This window comes from Platichthys flesus, chromosome 2 (assembly GCF_949316205.1).
Source record: "Platichthys flesus chromosome 2, fPlaFle2.1, whole genome shotgun sequence".
Taxonomy (NCBI): domain Eukaryota; kingdom Metazoa; phylum Chordata; class Actinopteri; order Pleuronectiformes; family Pleuronectidae; genus Platichthys; species Platichthys flesus.
In genome coordinates this window covers 27,947,567-27,970,954 of record NC_084946.1, presented here as the reverse complement: position 1 = coordinate 27,970,954, position 23,388 = coordinate 27,947,567, and the positions used below count along the sequence as shown (strand labels likewise).

Sequence of the window (23,388 nt, the reverse complement as noted above, 5' to 3'; positions counted from 1 at the left end):
AATAATAATATTTGTTCCTCCTGTCACCTGCAGGGTTTCCTCCCTGAGGGGAAGTTCTCTCGGATCCTGACGGAACCAGTTAACCGAGACCCGAACTCTCGTCGCCGTGGGCGTCGGCCTCGCAGCGAGATGCCTAAGCCCCTCCTCTCGGACTCCTCCTCCTCCTCAGGCCTCGGCCCCCCGCTCTTCATGAACGGCGGTTTGATCGGCAGCATGGACTCCATGGTGGCCATGCAGAATCTCCGTGGTGGTATTTCTGGAATCCCCATCTCGGGGATCATGGCAGCTGGATTCCCTCACGGGTTCTCCTCCCAGGCGGGTGGAGCTGGAGGGTCGGCGGAAGACGCCAAGAACGGGATGAGCATGTTACCCATGATGCTGCACGGCATCCCGCACCCCCATGGGGCTGGGATCCCCCAGCATGCCTTGTTCAGCGTCGGAGCAATGATGGCACACGCGCAGCCTCCTCACCCCAGCTCCTCCTCCTCGTCTTCTCTGTCGGCGCCGAAGGTCACCACAACAATGGCGCCCTCCACATCTGAGGCCAGCCCCTCCTCCACCACGCCCGCCGACAGAGAGAGGGCGGCCTCTCCGGCAGCCGGCGGCGAAAAGGACTGGAGCCCGGAGGAGAAGGGATCAGCCGACACCAACAAGAGGCCGGGGGCGATGGAGGCGGCGGCCATCATTACCTCCACCAGCAGGGCCCATCTCGGCTCGATGCACCTCGGAGCGAGCGCTGGCAGCCATCTTACCTTCAACCCCTTCCTGATCCCGGGCATGTCCCACGGCCTGCTGTACCCGCACATGTTCCTGCAGCACGGGGGCATCATGGCGCTGCCCGCCATGCCCCACGGCGTAGTAGACGGTTCCCCGGGAAGCCCAAAGAGGAGGAGGAAGAGAGGGAGGGAGGAAGGGGAGAGAGAGGAGGAGAGAGAAAGTACACTTAAGGTTAGCGTCTCCTCCCACCCAGCCTCCTCCGTGTCTCCCTCCATCCCCTCTACCTCGGCTCCGGACCCAGGCCCCCCTCCGACTGAAGAGCCCCAGGGAGAAGAGCCCCTGTCCTCCGTGCGGGGAGACATGGAGGACGGGCCCTCGGAGCCCCAGGAATCAGACTCCCACCCCCACCCCCACCCCGAGGGAGCAGCAGCAACACAGGAGGACGGGGAGGGATCGGAGGAGAAGCAGGAGACTGAGGAGCAGAGACAGGAAGGCGGAGGGGAGGGGGTGTAGAGGAGGAGACAGACTGGACAGAGAGACCTCCTGCGCTCTCCTCCCGTCTCCTCTGCTGCTCCTTTCCTCGACTGAGCAACAGTGTAAAGTTTGTGCCGTGTCTGTCAGTCAATGTCCATGTAAAGACTTTTATTATGACGATGACTAATAATAATGATGATGATGATGATGATGATGATTATATTCAACTTGGTCATGTTTATATACCAAGACCCCCCCGCCCTCTTCACTCCCTCCTTGTATACAAACAAGTGTAAGAAACGATTCTTCTATGTATTTCTCCCCTTCATTCTGCATCAAGACTGAGTCCACACACACACACACACACACACACACACACACAAACACAGACACACACACAGCAGGCTAGATCCTCTAACCCAGAAGGGAGTGTTTGTCGTGTTGTCACACAATAATCAAAGATGGTTTGTTTTGACAGATGTTTTGGACCTGCAGCTTCAGTTTGGTGTGTTTTGCACAGACATGAGATTTAAAGGAGGTGGTTTTCTAAACTCATTCTGAAAGAACTGGTAGAAGATCGAGCGGAGGAACACCAGGATGATGTGTTTGGCCAGATTAACCTTAGAGAACACCTCCGTGACGTTCACCTCAGGCTACATCCACACGACCACGTTTCAATAGCTGCTACAGAAGAAGCGTCCGATCTTCTTTGGACGTTTGTAAACGCAGCCGACTCTGCTTTAGTTGAAAAACTCCATCTGAGATGTTTGGAAATAAAAAAAACGTTGACACTCACAACCTCCCGCTGATCGGGACCTTCTCCGTCATGTCCTAGCCTTCGCTGATTCATCAGGGTCCTGTCACATGACCCCCTTCCAGAACCAATCAACTAGCTCGGCCTTGAGTGTAGAACACAATATGGAGAATCAATAAAAACATTTACGTCGTATGGATGTAGCCTTAGAGTTCAAATGAAACGGACAGCAGCCCGAGCTCGTCTCAGATCGTAGACTTTTAAAATCCCTAAATCATCTTGATGTGACTCTTAAGAAAACAAGGACATGAGGTAGATGACTGAAAGACGCCAAATCAGAGAAACTCAAATGTTTTGATAGTTTTTTACGTGTTAAAGTCAAAGATCTGTGGCTGTGAAAGGGACCAGAAGGTCAGAAGCCTCAACACAAAAGATGTTGTATCTTCAGTTTAGGATATCATCATCTGCAGCCCCCCCCCCCCCCCCCCCCCCCCATCTAAGTCACTCTTTTATTTAGGTTATAAATCATCTATAATCAATGCTATGCCATTGCTGCTCTAACTTCTTTTTAAGAAGTTTATTCACCTTCACTCCAGAAGAATCCAAGAGGAGATGTTTTCAGAACAAGAACTCCACCTTTTTTATTTCCTGTTGTTGAAAAGAGATTCATTTAATGAGATTCAGTTCTTTTATCCCTTTCTTTTAAGATCATGTTAAGATTTTCTAGCTCAGACACAAAGTCACTTTGAGAGAACATCCCTCAGCCAAACCACCAGGGGGCAGTATGAGATCGATTCCACGCTGTCCATCAGACATTGAGAGGAGGGAGGAAAGAGGAAAGGAGGTGTTATACATTTTTTTAAACTGCCATCAACTCACAGTGAATCAGATTAAACAGTGGCTCGTACAACAACTCCAATCATGACCTGTAGCATCATTTCACTTCATATACAGTTATACTTTATTTTTGATGTTTGACCAGACGTCGTCGTCTTTGTTTCCACGGTGGGACGTCGAGACATGTCCACCGTCTGTCCGGCGAAAGGGAAAAGTCTGACTTGGAGGGACGAAGAGCAGAGACCACGGGAAGAGGAGGGAAACAAAGTCGTGTGACTCAGTCGTTGCTCTTTGTCTCGTCTCTTTTCCTAAGATTAGTTTTAATAGCAGTTCATATTAAGAGTTTCTAAATATGTAAATCTATCGCTGTATATTTCAGTTTTTGTTTTTGTTTTTATATATATATATATATATATGTGTAAGTGCACCATTTATTTCCTTCGCCTTTTTGTTTTTGTTTCTCCAATGGGAAAAAAAAAATACTTGACACAGTCGAGGGGGACTTAGTGTTGAGTGGTCCCCGTGTCGTGCACCACACAGACTGCACTGTGTGGTCCCCGTGTCGTGCACCACACAGACTGCACTGTACATTCAATGGAGGCAAGTGGCTGGTTTCATTCACAACAGGGTCCGAGCGTCACATGGTCAACGTTCACGTCTTTTTGTTTTCATACATGGAAACATCATTTTTGCACAATGTCTTTTTTTTTTTTTTGTGAGTGTTCACCTGTTTCTATCTTTTCTTCCCCCCTCTGTGTGTGTGTGTGTTTGTGTGTTTGTGAGAGAGAGAGAGAGCGGGTGTGTGATGATGGGAGTGTGTGTGTCTGTGTGCATGCATGCGCACACACGTCTCATTGTGTTTCCGTCTACAGGTCACATTTCTCATCGGGAAAAAGAAAAAAACATGGTTGTTGCCTTGTCACAAGTTTGTGGCTCCATATAATTTATTCTACTTTTCTTCTTGCTTTGCCAAACTTTCACCAAATATGACTTTTTTTTTTTGTTTCTTTTTCTTTTGTTCTTTCTCTCTTACTTTCATGATGTATTAATAAAAGTAAAATGCCTTATTTAGCTAGTATTTCTTTGTATCGATGTTCTGTTACATCTCGTCATGTTGTGTGTTCGTGCTCAGTGCGTTAAGCGTTCACAGCCGTGGTGATGTGCATTATGTTGAAAAGCAAAGGTACCACTGTCTCCGCCCCCCCTCCCCCCCCCCTTGAAGTCAATCAGTCGTCGCTCAAAGCACAAAACGGAGAGTGAACAAAAAAAAGTGACTGTTTCCTTATCAGTGCCTCGATTTAAATGACTTTAAATGAGTTTCCTCCTTGTTGTGGGCGTCGCCCTCACACAACGTAAACTCCCCTCCCCCCCCCCCCCGATGGGAAAGCGATCTTCGTTGGGTTTCAACTCTTCGCAGATCGCGGTTTCGTTAAAGGGAAACGTAAAGATGAGAGCGAAGGGTGTGAGCCTCCTCCAGCTTTTTATTAATTTGAACTGAAACACTCCCTGTGTCGTCCACTGTTCATCTCTGTGACTGTTGTAGCTGTTTTCTAAATACCCCCCCCCAACCCCCGATTAAAAGAAATTTAACTTCCACACCCGGTGTATTTTCTATGGAGTCGGATATGAACGGAGAGGATCGTGGATTCTGATTGGTCAAACGTGTCTATAGAAGAATCTGAGGATTTTCTGATCTTCATATTTTTTCAGAAACTGGAAGAACATGTTGTTGCTCATTGAAATGAACTCAAGTTGATCTCAGCTTCCTCGACTCGACTGAAATCTGAAATAATAAAGTGACACAATTTGCAGAATGACCTGAAAAGATCCACAACATGGAGACAGATGCTTTGACGGCAGAGGCAGGAATATCCAGAGAACTTTCTTCTTCTGTGGTTTTTCTTGGTGTTTCCAGGAGGTTCATGCTCTTTCCTCTCATCCATGACGTTCTCATGTGAAGGTGGAGAACAGACACTTCACTTTGACCTGAGTGGACGGCTGTTAAATCCACAGACTGAGACAAAGATGGACGATGCATCTTCACCTCCTCCCGACATCCAGACATGAAGCCAACATCTCCTGCACCAGTGACGGAAATCTGTGCAGGTGTGATTGTGGAGCCTCGTTAGCCCTCGACCAATCGCGAGTCAGTCCCAGCTGTCAATCACGACGTAATAAAAACCAAACTAATCAGAAACATGAACAAACATCAGTGTGATGACAACAACCATAAATGACAGAGACCATCTTTGAGAAACATTTATTTATCTACTATTAAAAATAAAAAAATGTAGTTCGTCCCATCCACTAACTTGGAGGAGGCGTGGCACATGACCTATACTACAACCAGCCACCGGGGGGGGGGGGGGGGGGGGCGATTGAGACGTTTTGGATTCACTCAGTGAGCCGTCATGTCGTCCATCTTTATTCACGTATTATTTAATTATTTGCTTGGTCTTGCGTTTTGGTTGCTATTCCATCACTGAGCCATTAGGGGGAGCCGGTCGTCTCCCACGGCTCAATTATCAGAAAGTTTTAAAAGTAAAAAAACGTGTGTCTCACTTCCTGTAACTGGTGTTTCCTCGTGAAGGAACTCGAACGGAAGCCGCAGCTGGAGGTTGTTCTCATGTCACAGAACATGTCACATGTCACACGCCTTCTCTAACAGTGTTTTACTCCTGGGGGGGGGGGGGACGTTTATGGGTTTTGTTTTGACTGAAGTTTGACTGAAAGTCTCTGAGACACAGAAGCTGAACAACAGCAGAAGTTCACACTGAGTCATTTTTTATCATGCATCAAATATGTGTTTTGTTTTTCTTGGTGTTTTTCCCATTGGAATCTTTGGATCATTTGTCCCATAGATCCAGTTCCACTGGATTTTAACTGTCTTCAACATCCAGAAAAGTCCTGTTTTGTTTTGTTTTATCGTTTTGTTTTCATGCTTCGATGTTCAGAAAACATCGGTTTAATCATATAATCATATTCTCCATCGCTGCAGCTCCTCTTCTCAGCCTCTGTCTCAAACACTTGGTTTTAGCTCCTGTCTCTTTAAGAGCTGATCTGTCGCTGACCTTTGACCTTAGATGGACGAAACCTCTCACACAGATCTCAGTCCTTTAAATATAAATACTCATAAATCTCAGTCCTATAAATACAAATACTCATAAATCTCAGTCCTTTAAATACAAATACTCACAAATCTCAGTCCTTTAAATATAAATACTCACAGATCTCAGTCCTTTAAATACAAATACTCACAGATCTCAGTCCTTCAACACAAACGCTTCATCACGTGTCTGAATCGACCTCAACACAAAAAGAATCCGAGCGTCCCTCACGAGGTTGTTTCTGCTAAACGTGGAGAAGAGCCTGAACCTGGTTGGTTTCTATCTTTCTTTCCTTCCCTCTTTCTTTCTTTGGTTCTTCTTTGTAACTATATCTCTCTGTGTTCCCGTGTGGACCAATCTCATGAGTCAGAACTTGGAATGTGTGATCTTTTATTGTGCAATAAAAGATGACTTTCAACTTTCCCTCGTCTTCGCTGACTCGTCCATGGACTCTGGATTAACTTGTGTGAGGTGACATGAGCAGGTGGAGAAGAAGAGGTGAAGACCTCAGCCACAGGAGAAGAAGAGGTGAAGACCTCAGTCACAGGAGAAGAAGAGTTGAAGACCTAAGCCACAGGAGAACAAGAGGTGAAGACCTCAGTCACAGGAGAAGAAGAGGTGAAGACCTCAGTCACAGGAGAACAAGAGGTGAAGACCTCAGTCACAGGAGAAGAAGAGGTGAAGACCTCAGTCACAGGAGAAGAAGAGGTGAAGACCTCAGTCACAGGAGAAGAAGAGTTGAAGACCTAAGCCACAGGAGAACAAGAGGTGAAGACCTCTGTCACAGGAGAACAAGAGGTGAAGACCTCAGTCACAGGAGAAGAAGAGGTGAAGACCTCAGTCACAGGAGAAGAAGAGGTGAAGACCTCATTCACAGGAGAAGAAGAGGTGAAGACCTCAGTCACAGGAGAAGAAGAGGTGAAGACCTCAGTCACAGGAGAAGAAGAGGTGAAGACCTCTGTCACAGGAGAAGAAGAGGTGAAGACCTAAGCCACAGGAGAAGAAGAGGTAAAGACCTCAGTCACAGGAGAAGAAGAGGTGAAGACCTCAGTCACAGGAGAAGAAGAGGTGAAGACCTAAGCCACAGGAGAACAAGAGGTGAAGACCTCAGTCACAGGAGAAGAAGAGGTGAAGACCTCTGTCACAGGAGAAGAAGAGGTGAAGACCTAAGCCACAGGAGAACAAGAGGTGAAGACCTAAGCCACAGGAGAAGAAGAGGTGAAGACCTCTGTCACAGGAGAAGAAGAGGTGAAGACCTCAGTCACAGGAGAAGAAGAGGTGAAGACCTAAGCCACAGGAGAAGAAGAGGTGAAGACCTCAGCCACAGGAGAAGAAGAGGTGAAGACCTAAGCCACAGGAGAAGAAGAGGTGAAGACCTCTGTCACAGGAGAAGAAGAGGTGAAGACCTCAGCCACAGGAGAAGAAGAGGTGAAGACCTCAGTCACAGGAGAAGAAGAGGTGAAGACCTAAGCCACAGGAGAAGAAGAGGTGAAGATCTAAGCCACAGGAGAAGAAGAGGTGAAGACCTAAGCCACAGGAGAAGAAGAGGTGAAGACCTCAGTCACAGGAGAAGAAGAGGTGAAGACCTCAGCCACAGGAGAAGAAGAGGTGAAGACCTCAGCCACAGGAGAACGTGACTCTGGATGATCTTCACATTATTTTGAGTTGAGGCTCAAACTGGAGCATCGCCCTGAGGGGGAGACATGTTTTATTTTCCTACAGGGATATTGAATTTTATTGTGAATGTGATTTTTCATATCTTCCCCAGCAAAAATATACCTCCCAGATTGCAGATAACTTCTTTCATTAATGAAATATTGAGTTATATCAACCTTGTTTTTAAATCTTTCAACTGTGCTCCAAATGTTTGAACCGAATTTGATTCAAAGTTCTAAACATCGTGTTGTTCACTCTCTTGTTTTCTGTGTTTGCTGCTGAGATGCAAATCGAAGAGATTTTAAATTGTAATATTTCAACAAAAAGAGAAAAACAAACACAACAACAACAACAACATCCAGCTCTATAGAAACTCATTAATATGTGTATGTAAACATTCTGATGGGGAAAAATCCATTAAAACCTTTTTCTTGTCAAATTAAATTTTCTGGTTTTTAAACCTCTGCTCAGAAAGAAGCTTCTGGATATAAAACAATGAATAATTTGATTTTCTGACTTATCTATATATATTTTTTTGGGGGGGATCATATTTTTGTTTAACTTATCGTTAAAGGTCATGACACTCACACACACCCACACACACAGACACAATCACACACACACAAAGAAAACGTGAATCTCTAGCGACCTCGGAGACGATGATCCCTCTGGGGCCGAATCACGAAACCCGGAGACAAACACAGAGGAAGCGTTTTACTCACAATCTTAATGTCACAAACACAAAGTTACAAATTCAAGAAGCTACAGATCTGAAGTCAGCTCATCAACCATATTTACATTTAGTGACACATACATTCATGTTGTGGAATAAAATCCCATTTCGTCATAGAGATATTGTTCAATATAAAACTGACAGAAGCAAACTGGACGAGAAGAAGAACATTTTACATTGAAAAAAAAACAATTAATTACAGTTTGATTTGAAGGAAATTTCTTCACACAACTTAGTTTTTCTCTCTTTTAAATACGAACGCACAGATCAAACTTTAATATTGTGTGACTGGGAACCAGGAACCAGTCCGTCTCCGTGGTGGGACACCAGATAAACCCTGGATCCTCCGGGGGACAGATGTTTGCTGACGATCACCGAGTCTCCAGCGTCTCTGGAAATCGTTACTCACAGAATGTCTTAGTCATAGAATCCACTGAAGTTTCCAGTAAACAACTTTCTGATGTTTTTAATAACGAGTCTGATCGGAAACATCCTCAAACACTGATTTGGTCTCAGATTGAAATTGGGGACACGTGTTGAGCCGCTCATCTCGCCGCTCGCCCGTCACCTCCTCAGCTTCCTCCTCAGATTCCTCCTCAGCTTCCTCCTCAGCTTCCTCCTCAGCTTCCTCCTCAGCTTCCTCCTCAGCTTCCTCCCTGTGAGTCGCTGCTGAGGAGTAGCAGGCGTTTCCTCTCCCTCTTTCTTCCGAGGCCTTTTTTATTCTGTCTTCTTTCTGACGGATAAAAAAAATGAAAGAGAAAAACGTTAAATGGTGCAAATGCTTTTTGTTTTTGTCTACATTCGGTCTGTGACCCGCTGACCCCACTGACCCCGGATCTGTACGGGTTCAGAGCTATGGGGGAGAGGGGGAAAGTACAAGAGCCCCATCGTGACATGTTCCAGAGAATGTCCGGAGCTGCTGACTCACTGGTTTCTTTTCCGTTCCCACTCGCAGCTCTTCCAGAGAACGTCAGGACGCCTGTTGGGCCTGATCAGAGGAGCGGGTTCCTCCTGAGGCTCGTTCTGGGTTCTTCAGTTCTGTTCCCTCGGGGGGGGGGGGGGGCTTTGTAAGGAGAACGAGCATCGCTGGTGTGAGAACCCTCTGGGTGTGAAGGAAGAGAAGTGACCTCATATCTCACACATCACATGTGTTCACCTTCAGATCCAGTAACGAGGTGCCTCGACCTCTGACCTCAGACCTGAGTCGTGTTGGAACAGCTGCTCTGCACCTCCAGCGTCACGTGTCGAATACACACAACAGAGTTTCTGTGAGTTACACATTCATTCGTTCACGTTTCATCAAAACATCGTGGAGATTGTGTAAAACCAGAGAAAAGCTATTTTTGTAACGCTGGTAAAATGTCGCACAGTTGTTTGTGAGCCTCAGATTCTGATCCAGGATCAGAACACTGAACGTTCTGTGAGCTGATCGGTGGATTCTGAGGGTTTATGTTTCAGTGTCAGTGAAATATTCTCACTGATGAATTGCTGCTGGGAGACGTGAAGCTTGGCCACGAGTTTGCAGAGGGAGAGAAACACGCTTTTGAACTCTGGTCAGTGAAGACGTGAGGAAACGGATCCGACGCCCGGACGAGGAGGATTCAACGAAAACATGAACACAATGACATCAGGTCACACACATACACACATACAGTAACACACACACACACACACACACACACGTAGGTGATATGTGGAACTGTCTCATGATAGAAAATGTGTTTTTGATGCAGAGGAGCTTCAGTGTTTTTGGCCGGAGTTTAAAATGTGAAGTTGTTTTGTGAGAGAGCTGCAGCAAGTTGGATTCAGACCTCGATCGACTTCAGAGAGTAGAAGAGGAAACAGGAAGTAGAAGAAGTAACAGGAAGTAGAAGAAGAAACGGGAAGTAGAAGAAGTAACAGGAAGGAGAAGAAGAAACTGGAAGTAGAAGAAGAAAGAGGAAGTAGAAGAAGTAACAGGAAGGAGAAGAAGAAACAGGAAGAAGTAACAGGAAGTAGAAGATGAAACAGGAAGGAGAAGAAGAAACAGGAAGGAGAAGAAGAAACAGGAAGGAGAAGAAGAAACAGGAAGGAGGGAAAGACGAAAGAATGGAAGAGCTTTGGACTTTCAGGAATTCCCACCTTCAGCCACAAACCAGTTCAAAGTGACTCATCATGATTTCAAGCCAGACGCTCAAACTTAATTCCAGGCTGGAGGACGTCTGCCCATTGCTTCTCACACTTTGCTTTGAGGAAGAGGAGGAAGAGGAGGAGAAGGAGGAGAAGGAAGAGGAGGAGGAGGAGGAGAAGGAGGAGGAGCAAGAAGAGGTGGAAGAGGAGGTGGAGGAGGAGGAGGAGGTGAGGAAGAAGAGAATGATGAGGAGGAAGAGGTGGCTAAGGACAAGGAGGAGGAGGAAGAAGAGGTGGAAGAGGTGGCAGAGGAGGAGGAAGAAAAGGAAGAAGAGGAGGAGGAGAAGGAGGAGGAGGAGGAAGAAGAGGTGGAAGAGGAGGTGGAGGAGGAGGAGGAGGTGAGGAAGAAGAGAATGATGAGGAGGAAGAGGTGGCAGAGGACAAGGAGGAGGAGGAAGAAGAGGTGGAAGAGGTGGCAGAGGAGGAGGAAGAAAAGGAAGAAGAGGAGGAGGAGAAGGAGGAGGAGGAGGAGGAAGAAGAGGATGAGGAGGAGGAAGAGGTGGCAGAGGAGGAGGAGAAGGAGGGGAAGGAGGAGGAGCAAGAAGAGGTGGAATAGGAGGTGGAGGAGGAGGATGAGGAAGAAGAGGAGGAGGAGGAAGAGGAGGAGAAGGAGGACCAAGAAGAGGTGGAAGAGGAGGTGGAGGAGGAAGAGGAGGAAGAGGTGGCAGAGGAGGAGGAGGAGGAGGAGGAAGAAGAGGAGGAGGAGGAGGAGGAGGTTCAGCTCTGCTCACACCAGACCTCCTCTCCTCTGCCCCTTCAGTCACAGGAAGCTGCAGCGTCCTCTGTCCTTCATCAGAGACCCTCGTCTTCTGAAATCAGACTTTTTAAATCCCCTCGTCTCCTCTCGTCCTCAAGTCAAACTCTCCTCTCCTTTTCCATGGCCGTCTCTCCTCCTCTCCAGCCACCTCCTCCTCATCACGATCCCTCCTTCACTAGCCGTCACTGTTACTCTGGATGCTTCTGAAACGCCCGTGCACGTTTAAATTAGCACCACATTACGAGTGTTAGCGGGACATGTGGTCCTGGTGTGCTCCTCAGAACCCGGGGGTGGACGTGCTCCTGGGGGACGACCAGCTGGACGTGTCCATGTGCTCCTGGTTGTCCTCTGTTGGTTTATTCATGTGTGAGGTTTTGCAAACTCTCAGGTACAAACAGGAACAGAGTGTGGTTTGGCAGAAGGTCTCAGACATTTGGAGAAAGTTAAAGGTTATTTCATGTTGAGCAGAGTCAGTGGGAGAACTCTGAAAGTCCTTCTCTGAACCTCGTGGGTTCTTCTCTGCAAACATCTGCACGTCTCCTGAGAGCCGACGCAAATCAAATCACAAACCATCAATGTTTTTATCAGTTCGAGGGAAAATCTCAGAGATCCAGTTCTTTTCTGTTTCAACCTGAAATCGAGAAGCTTGTTCGATTCGTTACGGTTTCATCGTGGCTCCGCCCACAGCCCCTCCCTTCAGAGGACGTCACCTGATCCAAGATGGCGACGCGCCCGAGGGCAAAATATTATGGCTTCAGTCGTCGTCCATTTAAATTCATCTCAAGTCTTTATCACCAGTCGCTGCCGTGTGAGAGAGAGAGAATCCCTCGGACATCTTTACTGAATCAAGTGCTGGAAAACGACCCACACACACACACACACACACACACACACACACACACACACAGACACACACACACACACAAACGCTGGCCTTGTGGCTCGTTTACTTCTGTACAGCCCTCACACTGAATGTGTGACCGCATCCCAACGTGGACACACTCAGCCCCCCCCCCCCCCCCCCCCCACATTGGAAACAGACGCTGAGCTCTTCCATGTGTTGCCAGTGTCTTTGTTTCCAAACGTCTCAGCTTCAGATTCAGACAAATAAATTCAGATTTATTTGTTCGTGAGCCCGTTTGTTTTTTTTTGTGTTTTTCTTTCGTGACGACAGGAATTTGCTAATGAGAAACAAAACGTGAAGTCGAGCGACTCCCCGGGAAGTCACGGGTCACTGCCGGAGACGTCCAGTGTTTATGGGGCAGTTAATACTAATAACTAGAAGAATAATGGCACACAGATTTTATTTATAGACACGATTTACACACACAGAAACTGATTATACAACATGAAGTGACCTCAGCAGCACTTTGCACTTTAACGAGTTATAAGGTCAACCAGACTCAACACGACGGCAGCAGCCAAATCCACATTTTATCCGTGAGAGGAAAAAATGTTATTTCTTCTTAATGAAAGTCAGATAATCTCACTTTAATGAAAAACAGATATTATAAGATATGAATATTGGCTTTTAAAAATACACAATGAGTCTTCAGTCTACAAGTGACCTCAGATAACTTTCCTGCTTCACGCCGGGGGATCATCCGAGATCGGGCTTCACCAACAAAGTGCGACTTTCACTGAGGTTTTTAAATCAAGTTATTTAAAAGAAATTGTTTTTAACTGTGAACGCGACGTTAACCCGGACCAGGTCTGAACGTGAAATGAAATCGTGACCCTCCAGGTGGTCGATGGAGTTTAAAGTTGACCAATGGAACGTTTCTGTCTGTAACTGCAGCCACAAAGATTTGACTTCCAGTTGCTCCCGGGCTGTGAACACCAGCAGCAGGATTCTGTCTTCCTCTGATTCTCCGTGTGGCTGGAAATCATTAGAGAATCTGACACAACTCCACTGACCCTTTAAATCAAGACAATATTTGTCGTCTCTGTGGTCGAACATTTACTCGACAAAGACGAAAAGCCGCTGGATTTTTCAAAAAATTGTCGACCTTATCCTCTTGAGCCTGAAACGACTCCTCGCCCAACGCGGAGCCACGCTCAGAACCACATGTTGTAAGGGGGGGGGGGGGGGATCAGCATGACGGGGATAAATCAGCATTACAAAGCAGCGTGGAACCATGTGGGCCGACTCACACACAAAAAGGCATGAAACACAAACACACAACACCCTGGAATGAAAACGATGAATCTGCACGAAATCCCTCACTTCAGAAGAACCAGGGTTCATTTCTCCTCTGTGTGAAGTTCAGGGGCAGCAGCCCTGGAGGTCGTGCTAACGTGCACATAGCCACGATGCTAACGTGCTGAAGGTTAGCACGTGGAGCGATGACCACGCTCAGCTGACCGGTGCTGAATGACTCGGAGCTGATTCCGATGCCGACAGTTATTTTGCTTGCAAAGTGAAAAATCTTGACCTGACGCCAGGAACACATTTAATGGAAATCCATCCGAGTCGCTGAGCATTTCACTCTGAGCCGTAAACCTGAACCTGATGTTGGAGCTCGAGGAGAAACCGAGAGTCACCGCTAGGACTCGTCCTCTGGAAGACGTTAGTGTCTCTGAGATGATCCACAGAGAGAAGCTGCTTCCTCACAGAGGAGATTAGATCATCTGAAATCTGGAGACGATGAAAGGAAACAAATCACGATGTTTCAAACCTCAAACAGTTCTGTTAAAAATAGTTTATTTTCTTATTGAAGATGTATTAATACTTAGTTGTATTTGTGTTTTGTTTTCATTTATATATTAATATTAAGCCTCAATTTCATTCTCTCTCTCAAGGGGTCGGAGATGTCAAATCTTCTAATAATATTCACATGAGAAATGTTTTACGTTATGATTAAGTTATGATTGATGGACAGAATAATGATTATATTATGTCTTCATCATCTTCATCATCTGATTCTGCTGAAAGATAATAAACTACAGCCGAGTCCCATCGAGTGCATCGGTTACACAAGTGAAGTTTTTACCTAAGGACACCAAATAACACTCAGTTTAGTATCTTGAAGGTCACCAGAGGTCAAACTAACAATCCTTCCATCAACAACAACAACAACAACCCCCGTCTCCCCCCTGAGCCACGTCTGTCTCATATCACACTAATAATCACATCATAGTCAAATGATGTCAAACATCGTGGTCACAACCTGCAGATCCAGCACGACTCCTCAGTTTGTGTCCTCACCCAAAAATCTGTTTTCTGCTGAAAGTGCCAAAGCATAAAAATGAGCTCATTCCCACCAGCGTCCAAAACTGATCTGGGTAATTTCACCCAGATCAGATTGCTCAGCCCTTTGTGTTGCTCTCAGCCCTTTGTGTTGCTCTCAGTCCTGTGTGTTGCTCTCAGTCCTGTGTGTGTTGCTCTCAGCCCTGTGTGTTGCTCTCAGCTCTGTGTGTTGCTCTCAGCCCTGTGTGTGTTGCTCTCAGCCCTGTGTGTGTTGCTCTCAGCCCTTTGTGTTGCTCTCAGTCCTGTGTGTGTTGCTCTCAGTCCTGTGTGTGTTGCTCTCAGTCCTGTGTGTGTTGCTCTCAGTCCTGTGTGTGTTGCTCTCAGTCCTGTGTGTTGCTCTCAGCCCTTTGTGTTGCTCTCAGTCCTGTGTGTGTTGCTCTCAGTCCTGTGTGTGTTGCTCTCAGTCCTGTGTGTGTTGCTCTCAGTCCTGTGTGTGTTGCTCTCAGTCCTGTGTGTTGCTCTCAGCCCTGTGTGTGTTGCTCTCAGCCCTGTGTGTTGCTCTCAGCCCTGTGTGTTGCTCTCAGCCCTGTGTGTGTTGCTCTCAGCCCTGTGTGTGTTGCTCTCAGCTCTGTGTGTTGCTCTCAGCTCTGTCTGTTGCTCTAGGCCCTGTGTGTTGCTCTCAGCTCTGTGTGTGTTGCTCTCAGCTCTGTGTGTTGCTCTCAGCCCTGTGTGTGTTGCTCTCAGTCCTGTGTGTGTTGCTCTCAGTCCTGTGTGTGTTGCTCTCAGTCCTGTGTGTGTTGCTCTCAGTCCTGTGTGTGTTGCTCTCAGTCCTGTGTGTGTTGCTCTCAGCCCTGTGTGTTGCTCTCAGCTCTGTGTGTGTTGCTCTCAGCCCTGTGTGTTGCTCTCAGTCCTGTGTGTGTTGCTCTCAGTCCTGTGTGTGTTGCTCTCAGCCCTGTGTGTTGCTCTCAGCCCTGTGTGTGTTGCTCTCAGCCCTGTGTGTTGCTCTCAGCCCTGTGTGTGTTGCTCTCAGTCCTGTGTGTGTTGCTCTCAGTCCTGTGTGTGTTGCTCTCAGTCCTGTGTGTGTTGCTCTCAGTCCTGTGTGTGTTGCTCTCAGCCCTGTGTGTTGCTCTCAGTCCTGTGTGTGTTGCTCTCAGTCCTGTGTGTGTTGCTCTCAGCCCTGTGTGTTGCTCTCAGTCCTGTGTGTGTTGCTCTCAGTCCTGTGTGTCTTGCTCTCAGTCCTGTGTGTTGCTCTCAGTCCTGTGTGTGTTGCTCTCAGCCCTGTGTGTTGCTCTCAGTCCTGTGTGTTGCTCTCAGCCCTGTTTGTTGCTCTCAGTCCTGTGTGTGTTGCTCTCAGCCCTGTGTGTTGCTCTCAGCTCTGTGTGTTGCTCTCAGCCCTGTGTGTTGCTCTCAGCCCTGTGTGTGTTGCTCTCAGTCCTGTGTGTTGCTCTCAGTCCTGTGTGTGTTGCTCTCAGCCCTGTGTGTTGCTCTCAGCCCTGTGTGTGTTGCTCTCAGCCCTGTGTGTGTTGCTCTCAGTCCTGTGTGTGTTGCTCTCAGCCCTGTGTGTTGCTCTCAGCTCTGTGTGTGTTGCTCTCAGCCCTGTGTGTTGCTCTCAGTCCTGTGTGTGTTGCTCTCAGTCCTGTGTGTGTTGCTCTCAGCCCTGTGTGTTGCTCTCAGCCCTGTGTGTGTTGCTCTCAGCCCTGTGTGTTGCTCTCAGCTCTGTGTGTTGCTCTCAGCCCTGTGTGTGTTGCTCTCAGCCCTGTGTGTTGCTCTCAGCCCTGTGTGTGTTGCTCTCAGCCCTGTGTGTGTTGCTCTCAGTCCTGTGTGTGTTGCTCTCAGCCCTGTGTGTTGCTCTCAGCTCTGTGTGTGTTGCTCTCAGTCCTGTGTGTTGCTCTCAGCCCTGTGTGTGTTGCTCTCAGCCCTGTGTGTGTTGCTCTCAGCCCTGTGTGTTGCTCTCAGCTCTGTGTGTTGCTCTCAGCCCTGTGTGTGTTGCTCTCAGTCCTGTGTGTGTTGCTCTCAGCTCTGTGTGTTGCTCTCAGCCCTGTGTGTGTTGCTCTCAGCCCTGTGTGTGTTGCTCTCAGCCCTGTGTGTTGCTCTCAGCCCTGTGTGTGTTGCTCTCAGCCCTGTGTGTTGCTCTCAGTCCTGTGTGTGTTGCTCTCAGCTCTGTGTGTTGCTCTCAGCCCTGTGTGTTGCTCTCAGTCCTGTGTGTGTTGCTCTCAGCCCTGTGTGTTGCTCTCAGTCCTGTGTGTGTTGCTCTCAGTCCTGTGTGTGTTGCTCTCAGCCCTGTGTGTTGCTCTCAGTCCTGTGTGTGTTGCTCTCAGCTCTGTGTGTTGCTCTCAGCCCTGTGTGTGTTGCTCTCAGTCCTGTGTGTGTTGCACTCAGTCCTGTGTGTGTTGCTCTCAGCTCTGTGTGTTGCTCTCAGTCCTGTGTGTGTTGCTCTCAGCCCTGTGTGTTGCTCTCAGTCCTGTGTGTGTTGCTCTCAGCTCTGTGTGTGTTGCTCTCAGTCCTGTGTGTTGCTCTCAGTCCTGTGTGTGTTGCTCTCAGCTCTGTGTGTGTTGCTCTCAGTCCTGTGTGTGTTGCTCTCAGCCCTGTGTGTGTTGCTCTCAGTCCTGTGTGTGTTGCTCTCAGTCCAGTGTGTGTTGCTCTCAGTCCTGTGTGTGTTGCTCTCAGCTCTGTGTGTGTTGCTCTCATTCCTGTGTGTGTTGCTCTCAGCCCTGTGTGTGTTGCTCTCAGTCCTGTGTGTGTTGCTCTTAGCCCTGTGTGTTGCTCTCGGCTCTGTGTGTGTTGCTCTGGGCCCTGTGTGTGTTGCTCTCAGCTCTGTGTGTTGCTCTCAGCCCTGTGTGTTGCTCTCAGTCCTGTGTGTGTTGCTCTCGGCTCTGTGTGTGTTGCTCTGGGCCCTGTGTGTGTTGCTCTCAGCTCTGTCTGTTGCTCTAGGCCCTGTGTGTTGCTCTCAGTCCTGTGTGTGTTGCTCTCAGTCCAGTGTGTGTTGCTCTCAGCTCTGTGTGTGTTGCTCTCAGCTCTGTGTGTTGCTCTCAGCCCTGTGTGTTGCTCTCAGTCCTGTGTGTGTTGCTCTCAGTCCAGTGTGTGTTGCTCTCAGCTCTGTGTGTGTTGCTCTCAGCTCTGTGTGTTGCTCTCAGTCCTGTGTGTGTTGCTCTCAGTCCTGTGTGTGTTGCTCTCAGCCCTGTGTGTTGCTCTCAGTCCTGTGTGTGTTGCTCTCAGCCCTGTGTGTTGCTCTCAGTCCTGTGTGTGTTGCTCTCAGCCCTGTGTGTTGCTCTGGGCCCTGTGTGTGTTGCTCTCAGCCCTGTGTGTTGCTCTCAGTCCTGTGTGTGTTGCTCTCAGTCCTGTGTGTGTTGCTCTCAGCCCTGTGTGTTGCTCTCAGTCCTGTGTGTGTTGCTCTCAGCCCTGTGTGTTGCTCTCAGTCCTGTGTGTGTTGCTCTCAGCCCTGTGTGTTGCTCTCAGTCCTGTGTGTGTTGCTCTCAGCCCTGTGTGTTGCTCTCAGTCCTGTGTGTGTTGCTCTCAGAGAGGAACCACTTGTCTGGATGAGGTCTTTTCTTCTCCTGCAGCTTCCAGAGGCTTTAAGGGAATTTGGATTCCTGTTGTGAGTTGTGTCTTTTCTACTTAACAGAGTTTTTAAAACGATCCCCCGCTGCACGAATGGAGCAATAATGAAGGATGGATATTTGACAGAGTGTGTTAGAGCCTCATATAGATGTGAGACAGATGCTGCTGCTCATGGACCACATAGAGAACTTTTCTCCTCCTGGTTCCATGTTGCTCTGCCTCGTAAAACACACCAGCTCTGCAGCCTCCTCACTTTTACAGCCGGGCCAGCATGGCGTCCTGAAGGAGAGCTGCAGCGTGAATCAGTCCCTTTTGATTATCACCGCCGTAAACTACAACTTAATAAGCTTTCACACTAACACCGAGCATGTGTCTGCTGCCGCCTCGGACGAGTGGAGAGGTGGAGGACGAGGACGAGGACAGGGGGACGCAGCCTCACGTGGACGGGACCAAACCCTGGTTCTCAAACTGCATAAAGGTGAAATCCTGATCGAGTGCCTCCAGGCTCTGATCTGGTGTTTGGGCTGCTTGGTGTATGAGCTGGATACCTGACCACAGAGCGGAGGAACACTAAGTCCCTCATGTCTCCTCATGTCCCCTCATGTCTCCTCAAGTCTCTTCATGTCTCCTCAAGTCTCCTAAAGTCCTCTCATGTCTCCTCATGTCTCCTCAAGTCTCCTAAAGTCTCTTCATGTCTCCTCATGTCTCCTTAAGTCCTCTCATGTCTCCTCATGTCTCCTTAAGACTCCTCAAGTCGCTTCATGTCTCCTCACGTCTCCTCACGTCCTCTCATGTCTCCTCATGTCTCCTTAAGTCTGCTCAAGTCTCTTCATGTCTCTTCATGTCTCCTCACGTCCCCTCATTTCTCCTCACGTCTCCTTAAGTCTCCTCACGTCTCCTTAAGTCTCCTCACGTCTCCTCAAGTCTCTTCATGTACTCTCATGTCTCCACATGTCTCCTCAAATCTCCTAAAGTCTCTTCATGTCTCCTCATGTCTCCTTAAGTCCTCTCATGTCTCCTCAAGTCCCCTCATGACTCCTCATGTCTCCTTAAGTCTCCTCAAGTCGCTTCATTTCTCCTCAAGTCTCCTCATGTCTCCTCATGTCTCCTTAAGTCTCCTCAAGTCTCTTCATGTCTCCTCATGTCTCCTCATGTCTCCTCATGTCTCCTCAAGTCTCCTCATGTCCCCTCACTTCTCCTCATGTCTCCTAATGTCTCCTCATATCTCCTTGTGTTTCCTTATGTCTCCTTAAGTCTGCTCAAGTCTCCTCATGACTCCTCATGTCTCCTTAAGTCTCCTCAAGTCGCTTCATTTCTCCTCAAGTCTCCTCATGTCTCCTCATGTCTCCTTAAGTCTCCTCAAGTCTCTTCATGTCTCCTCATGTCTCCTCATGTCTCCTCATGTCTCCTCAAGTCTCCTCATGTCCCCTCACTTCTCCTCATGTCTCCTAATGTCTCCTCATATCTCCTTGTGTTTCCTTACGTCTCCTTAAGTCTGCTCAAGTCTCCTCATGTCTCCTCACGTCCCTTCATGACTCCTCATGTCTCCTCATGTCTCCTCAAGTCTCCTCATGTCCCTTCATGACTCCTCATGTCTCCTCATGTCCCCTCAAGTCTCTTCATGTCTCCTCACGTCTCTTCATGTCTCCTCACAGCCCAGCAGGCACAGAGCAGTTTGATCCTCCTGCCCCCGTTTGATGAGCCACACACATCCTGACTGGGATCACTGGTCCCGGCCAACTCCAGACAAAACAACATGGATAAGCTGTGGTGCTGCGGCTGCTCCCAGTAACACACACGTGTTCCCAACACATGGTCCGGATTATTATGAACTCACCAGGACGCTGGGATTTTAAAATCACTTCCTGATACAACTACTGGTTGATTCAAATGTTTCCCAGTCACACGATGGTTGAACTATAAAAGTGAGATAAAGAATCAGCATCCTCTGTGACTTAGGGTACGTCTCCTCATGTCTCCTCAAGTCTCCTCATGTCCCCTCACTTCTCCTCATGTCTCCTAATGTCTCTGCATGTCTCCTCATGTCTCTGCATGTCTCCTCATGTCTCCTCAAGCTTCCTTAAGTCTCTTCATGTCTCCTCAAGTCTCCTCATGTCTCCTCATGTCTCTGCATGTCTCCTCATGTCTCCTCAAGCTTCCTTAAGTCTCTTCATGTCTCCTCAAGTCTCCTCATGTCTCCTCATGTCTCCTCATGTCTCTGCATGTCTCCTCATGTCTCCTCATGTCTCCTCATGTCTCCACAAGCTTCCTTAAGTCTCTTCATGTCTCCTCAAGTCTCCTCATGTCTCCTCATGTCTCCTCATGTCTCCTCATGTCTCTGCATGTCTCCTCATGTCTCTGCATGTCTCCTCATATCTCTGCATGTCTCCTCATGTCTCCTCATGTCTCCTCAAGTCTCTTCATGTCTCCTCAGGTCTCCTTAAGTCCTCTCATGTCTCCTCATGTCTCCTCAAGTCTCCTAAAGTCTCTTCATGTCTCCTCACGTCTCCTTAAGTCCTCTCATGTCTCCTCATGTCTCCTTAAGACTCCTCAAGTCGCTTCATGTCTCCTCACGTCTCCTCACGTCCCCTCATGACTCCTCATGTCTCCTCGTGTTTCCTTATGTCTCCTTAAGTCTGCTCAAGTCTCTTCATGTCTCTTCATGTCTCCTCACGTCCCCTCATTTCTCCTCACGTCTCCTTAAGTCTCCTCACGTCTCCTTAAGTCTCCTCACGTCTCCTCAAGTCTCTTCATGTACTCTCATGTCTCCACATGTCTCCTCAAATCTCCTAAAGTCTCTTCATGTCTCCTCATGTCTCCTTAAGTCCTCTCATGTCTCCTCAAGTCCCCTCATGACTCCTCATGTCTCCTTAAGTCTCCTCAAGTCTCTTCATGTCTCCTCATGTCTCCTCATGTCTCCTCATGTCTCCTCAAGTCTCCTCATGTCTCCTCATGTCTCCTCATGTCTCCTCAAGTCTCTTCATGTCTCCTCATGTCTCCTCATGTCTCCTCATGTCTCCTCAAGTCTCCTCATGTCCCCTCACTTCTCCTCATGTCTCCTAATGTCTCCTCATATCTCCTCGTGTTTCCTCATGTCTCCTCATGTCTCCTCAAGCTTCCTTATGTCTCCTTAAGTCTGCTCAAGTCTCCTCATGTCTCCTCACGTCCCTTCATGACTCCTCATGTCTCCCCATGTCCCCTCAAGTCTCTTAATGTCTCCTCACGTCTCTTCATGTCTCCTCACGTCTCTTCATGTCTCCTCACAGCCCAGCAGGCACGGAGCAGTTTGATCCTCCTGCCCCCGTTTGATGAGCCTCACACATCCTGACTGGGATCACTGGTCCCGGCCGACTCCAGACAAAACAACATGGATAAGCTGTGGTGCTGCGGCTGCTCCCAGTAACACACACGTGTTCCCAACACATGGTCCGGATTATTATGAACTCACCAGGACGCTGGGATTTTAAAATCACTTCCTGATACAACTACTGGTTGATTCACATGTTTCCCAGTCACACGATGGTTGAACTATAAAAGTGAGATAAAGAATCAGCATCCTCTGTGATTTAGGGTACGTCTCCTCATGTCTCCTCATGTCTCCTCATGACTCCTCATGTCTCCTCATGTCTCCTTATGTCTCCTCATGTCTCCTCATGTCTCCTCATGTCTCTGCATGTCTCCTCATGTCTCCTCATGTCTCCTCATGTCTCCTCAAGTCTCCTCAAGTCTCTTCATGTCTCTGTATGTCTCCTCATGTCTCCTCATGTCTCCTCATGTCCCCTCATGTCTCCTCAAGTCTCCTCACATCGCTACATGTCTCCTCACATCGCTACAAGACTCCTTAAGTCTCCTCATGTCTCCTTAAGTCTCCTCATGTCTCCTTAAGTCTCCTCATGTCTCCCCATGTCTCCTTGAGTCTCCTCAGAACTTTTCATGTCTCCTCAAGTCCCCTCATGTCTTCTCATGTCTCCTGAGGTTTCCTCAAGTCTCTTCATGTCCCCTCACGTCTGTCCTCCAGTCTCTGGGGACGAGTCTCTGTCTTCAGCTCAGACTTGAATGTCTTCCTCGCTGTGATCTTCCCGTCCAGACGGTTCTCGTGGCGATCTGTCCTCTGTCCCTCTACTGCCCCCCCCGAGTTGGACGTCTGCAGACAACAGCTCGTCCATCACAGTTATTGCCACGAGAGTTTTGTGCAGAAATGCGAGTGTGTCTCTGGAGACGAATGGTAATCCCCTCGGTGACCTCTGACCTCTGATCAGCCACTGGTCTTTGTACTTTGTGACTGTACTTTGCTTTACGACTCCCCGTGGTTGATGCCCCCCCCCCCCCCCCCCCCCCCGATGTGAGCACGCTGACAAACTGAATGAAGATGTTCTGACACTGAACCCAGAGCACGTCTAACCAGAACCACAGAGTGTCTGCAGGGAACTGGTTTGAGACCCTTCACTGGGACTCGAACCTGTGATGAGCAGTCTTTAACAGCTGCCCCCCCCCCCCCCCCCCCCCCCCCGCTCATGAAACCTCACTGATGAGATAGAGGCCGAGCTCTGGAAACAAACCACATTAGCTGTCAGATGCTAAATTGACGGGAAGTCGGGCGACGAACCCTCGGCCGGGTTTCGACCTCGTGACACATGTTGCTGACGCAGTGAGAAAGGACTGGATGAGGATGAGACCCGTCCTCGTCATCTGAAAACAAAGAGACGACACCCGGCAGAGACGTCTAATCGGGACCAACGGAGGAATGTCAAGGAGATGCCACAGCAGCCTCCAATCCCAGATGTGTGCCATTAGGTTCACGGGTCTGATCCCAGCGCCAGACTCGCTGGATCGGGTTTCTTCCTGCTCTAATGCCACCGGACATACGATCTGACAATGATAATGATGATTGCTTCAAATGAAATGCCTTCCATTGTGGAAAACACACAGGCATGCACACACTCACACACACAGACACACACACACACTGAAAACACAATATTTGCGGAGCTCTAAAGAGAAATTAGCATTTGGCTTTCTCGCCACTTTGGAAAAAGTGAAATAGAACACGTCTCCTCACATTCCTCTGCACGTCCACGTCCTTCTATCGGCTCCTCCCGCTGTTTGTGCAAAGTGGAACGAGATGGAACAATAAACAACGACTGGGTTTCAGTGGAGGAGCAGAAATCGCTGCCAATTTGTTTTGGTTTTAACGTCGTGGAAAATATATTCGCACAAAAGTTAATAAAAATAATGAAATCGTTAATTTAACGCAGAGTTAGAAAACAAGATCCAGACACAGACGTTTCTACTGCTGACGAAGAGAAGCCTGAAAACAAGGGACTGTAATCACCGCTTCCTTCTTCTCACTGCGACTCTGACCGGCTCCCACAGCCTCTCCTCAGCAGCTCAGTGGAAATCCCTCCTCCTGCAGTCGGACTCTGTTTCCAGGTCGAG

The 23,388-nt window shown here is 48.3% G+C and overlaps 2 protein-coding genes across 6 annotated transcripts in view; one reads left to right on the top strand and one right to left on the bottom strand.

Annotated features, from left to right (window-relative positions):
• Positions 1-3,853, top strand: part of chd6 (chromodomain helicase DNA binding protein 6) — a 61,288-nt gene extending 57,435 nt beyond the window's left edge. For all 5 annotated transcript variants that reach the window (XM_062409555.1, XM_062409583.1, XM_062409566.1 and 2 more), the window contains exon 45: positions 34-3,853. In XM_062409555.1, coding sequence (XP_062265539.1) covers positions 34-1,230 — 1,197 coding nt within the window. In that variant the 3' untranslated portion in view covers positions 1,231-3,853. The remainder of the gene's footprint in view (positions 1-33) is intronic.
• A 4,481-nt stretch (positions 3,854-8,334) lies between these two features.
• The window catches only part of rspo4 (R-spondin 4), a 37,080-nt gene continuing 22,026 nt past the window's right edge, over positions 8,335-23,388 (bottom strand). Inside the window, exon 5 of the mRNA XM_062409444.1 lies at positions 8,335-9,011. Within this exon, the coding sequence (XP_062265428.1) occupies positions 8,923-9,011 (89 nt within the window). The 3' untranslated portion in view covers positions 8,335-8,922. The remainder of the gene's footprint in view (positions 9,012-23,388) is intronic.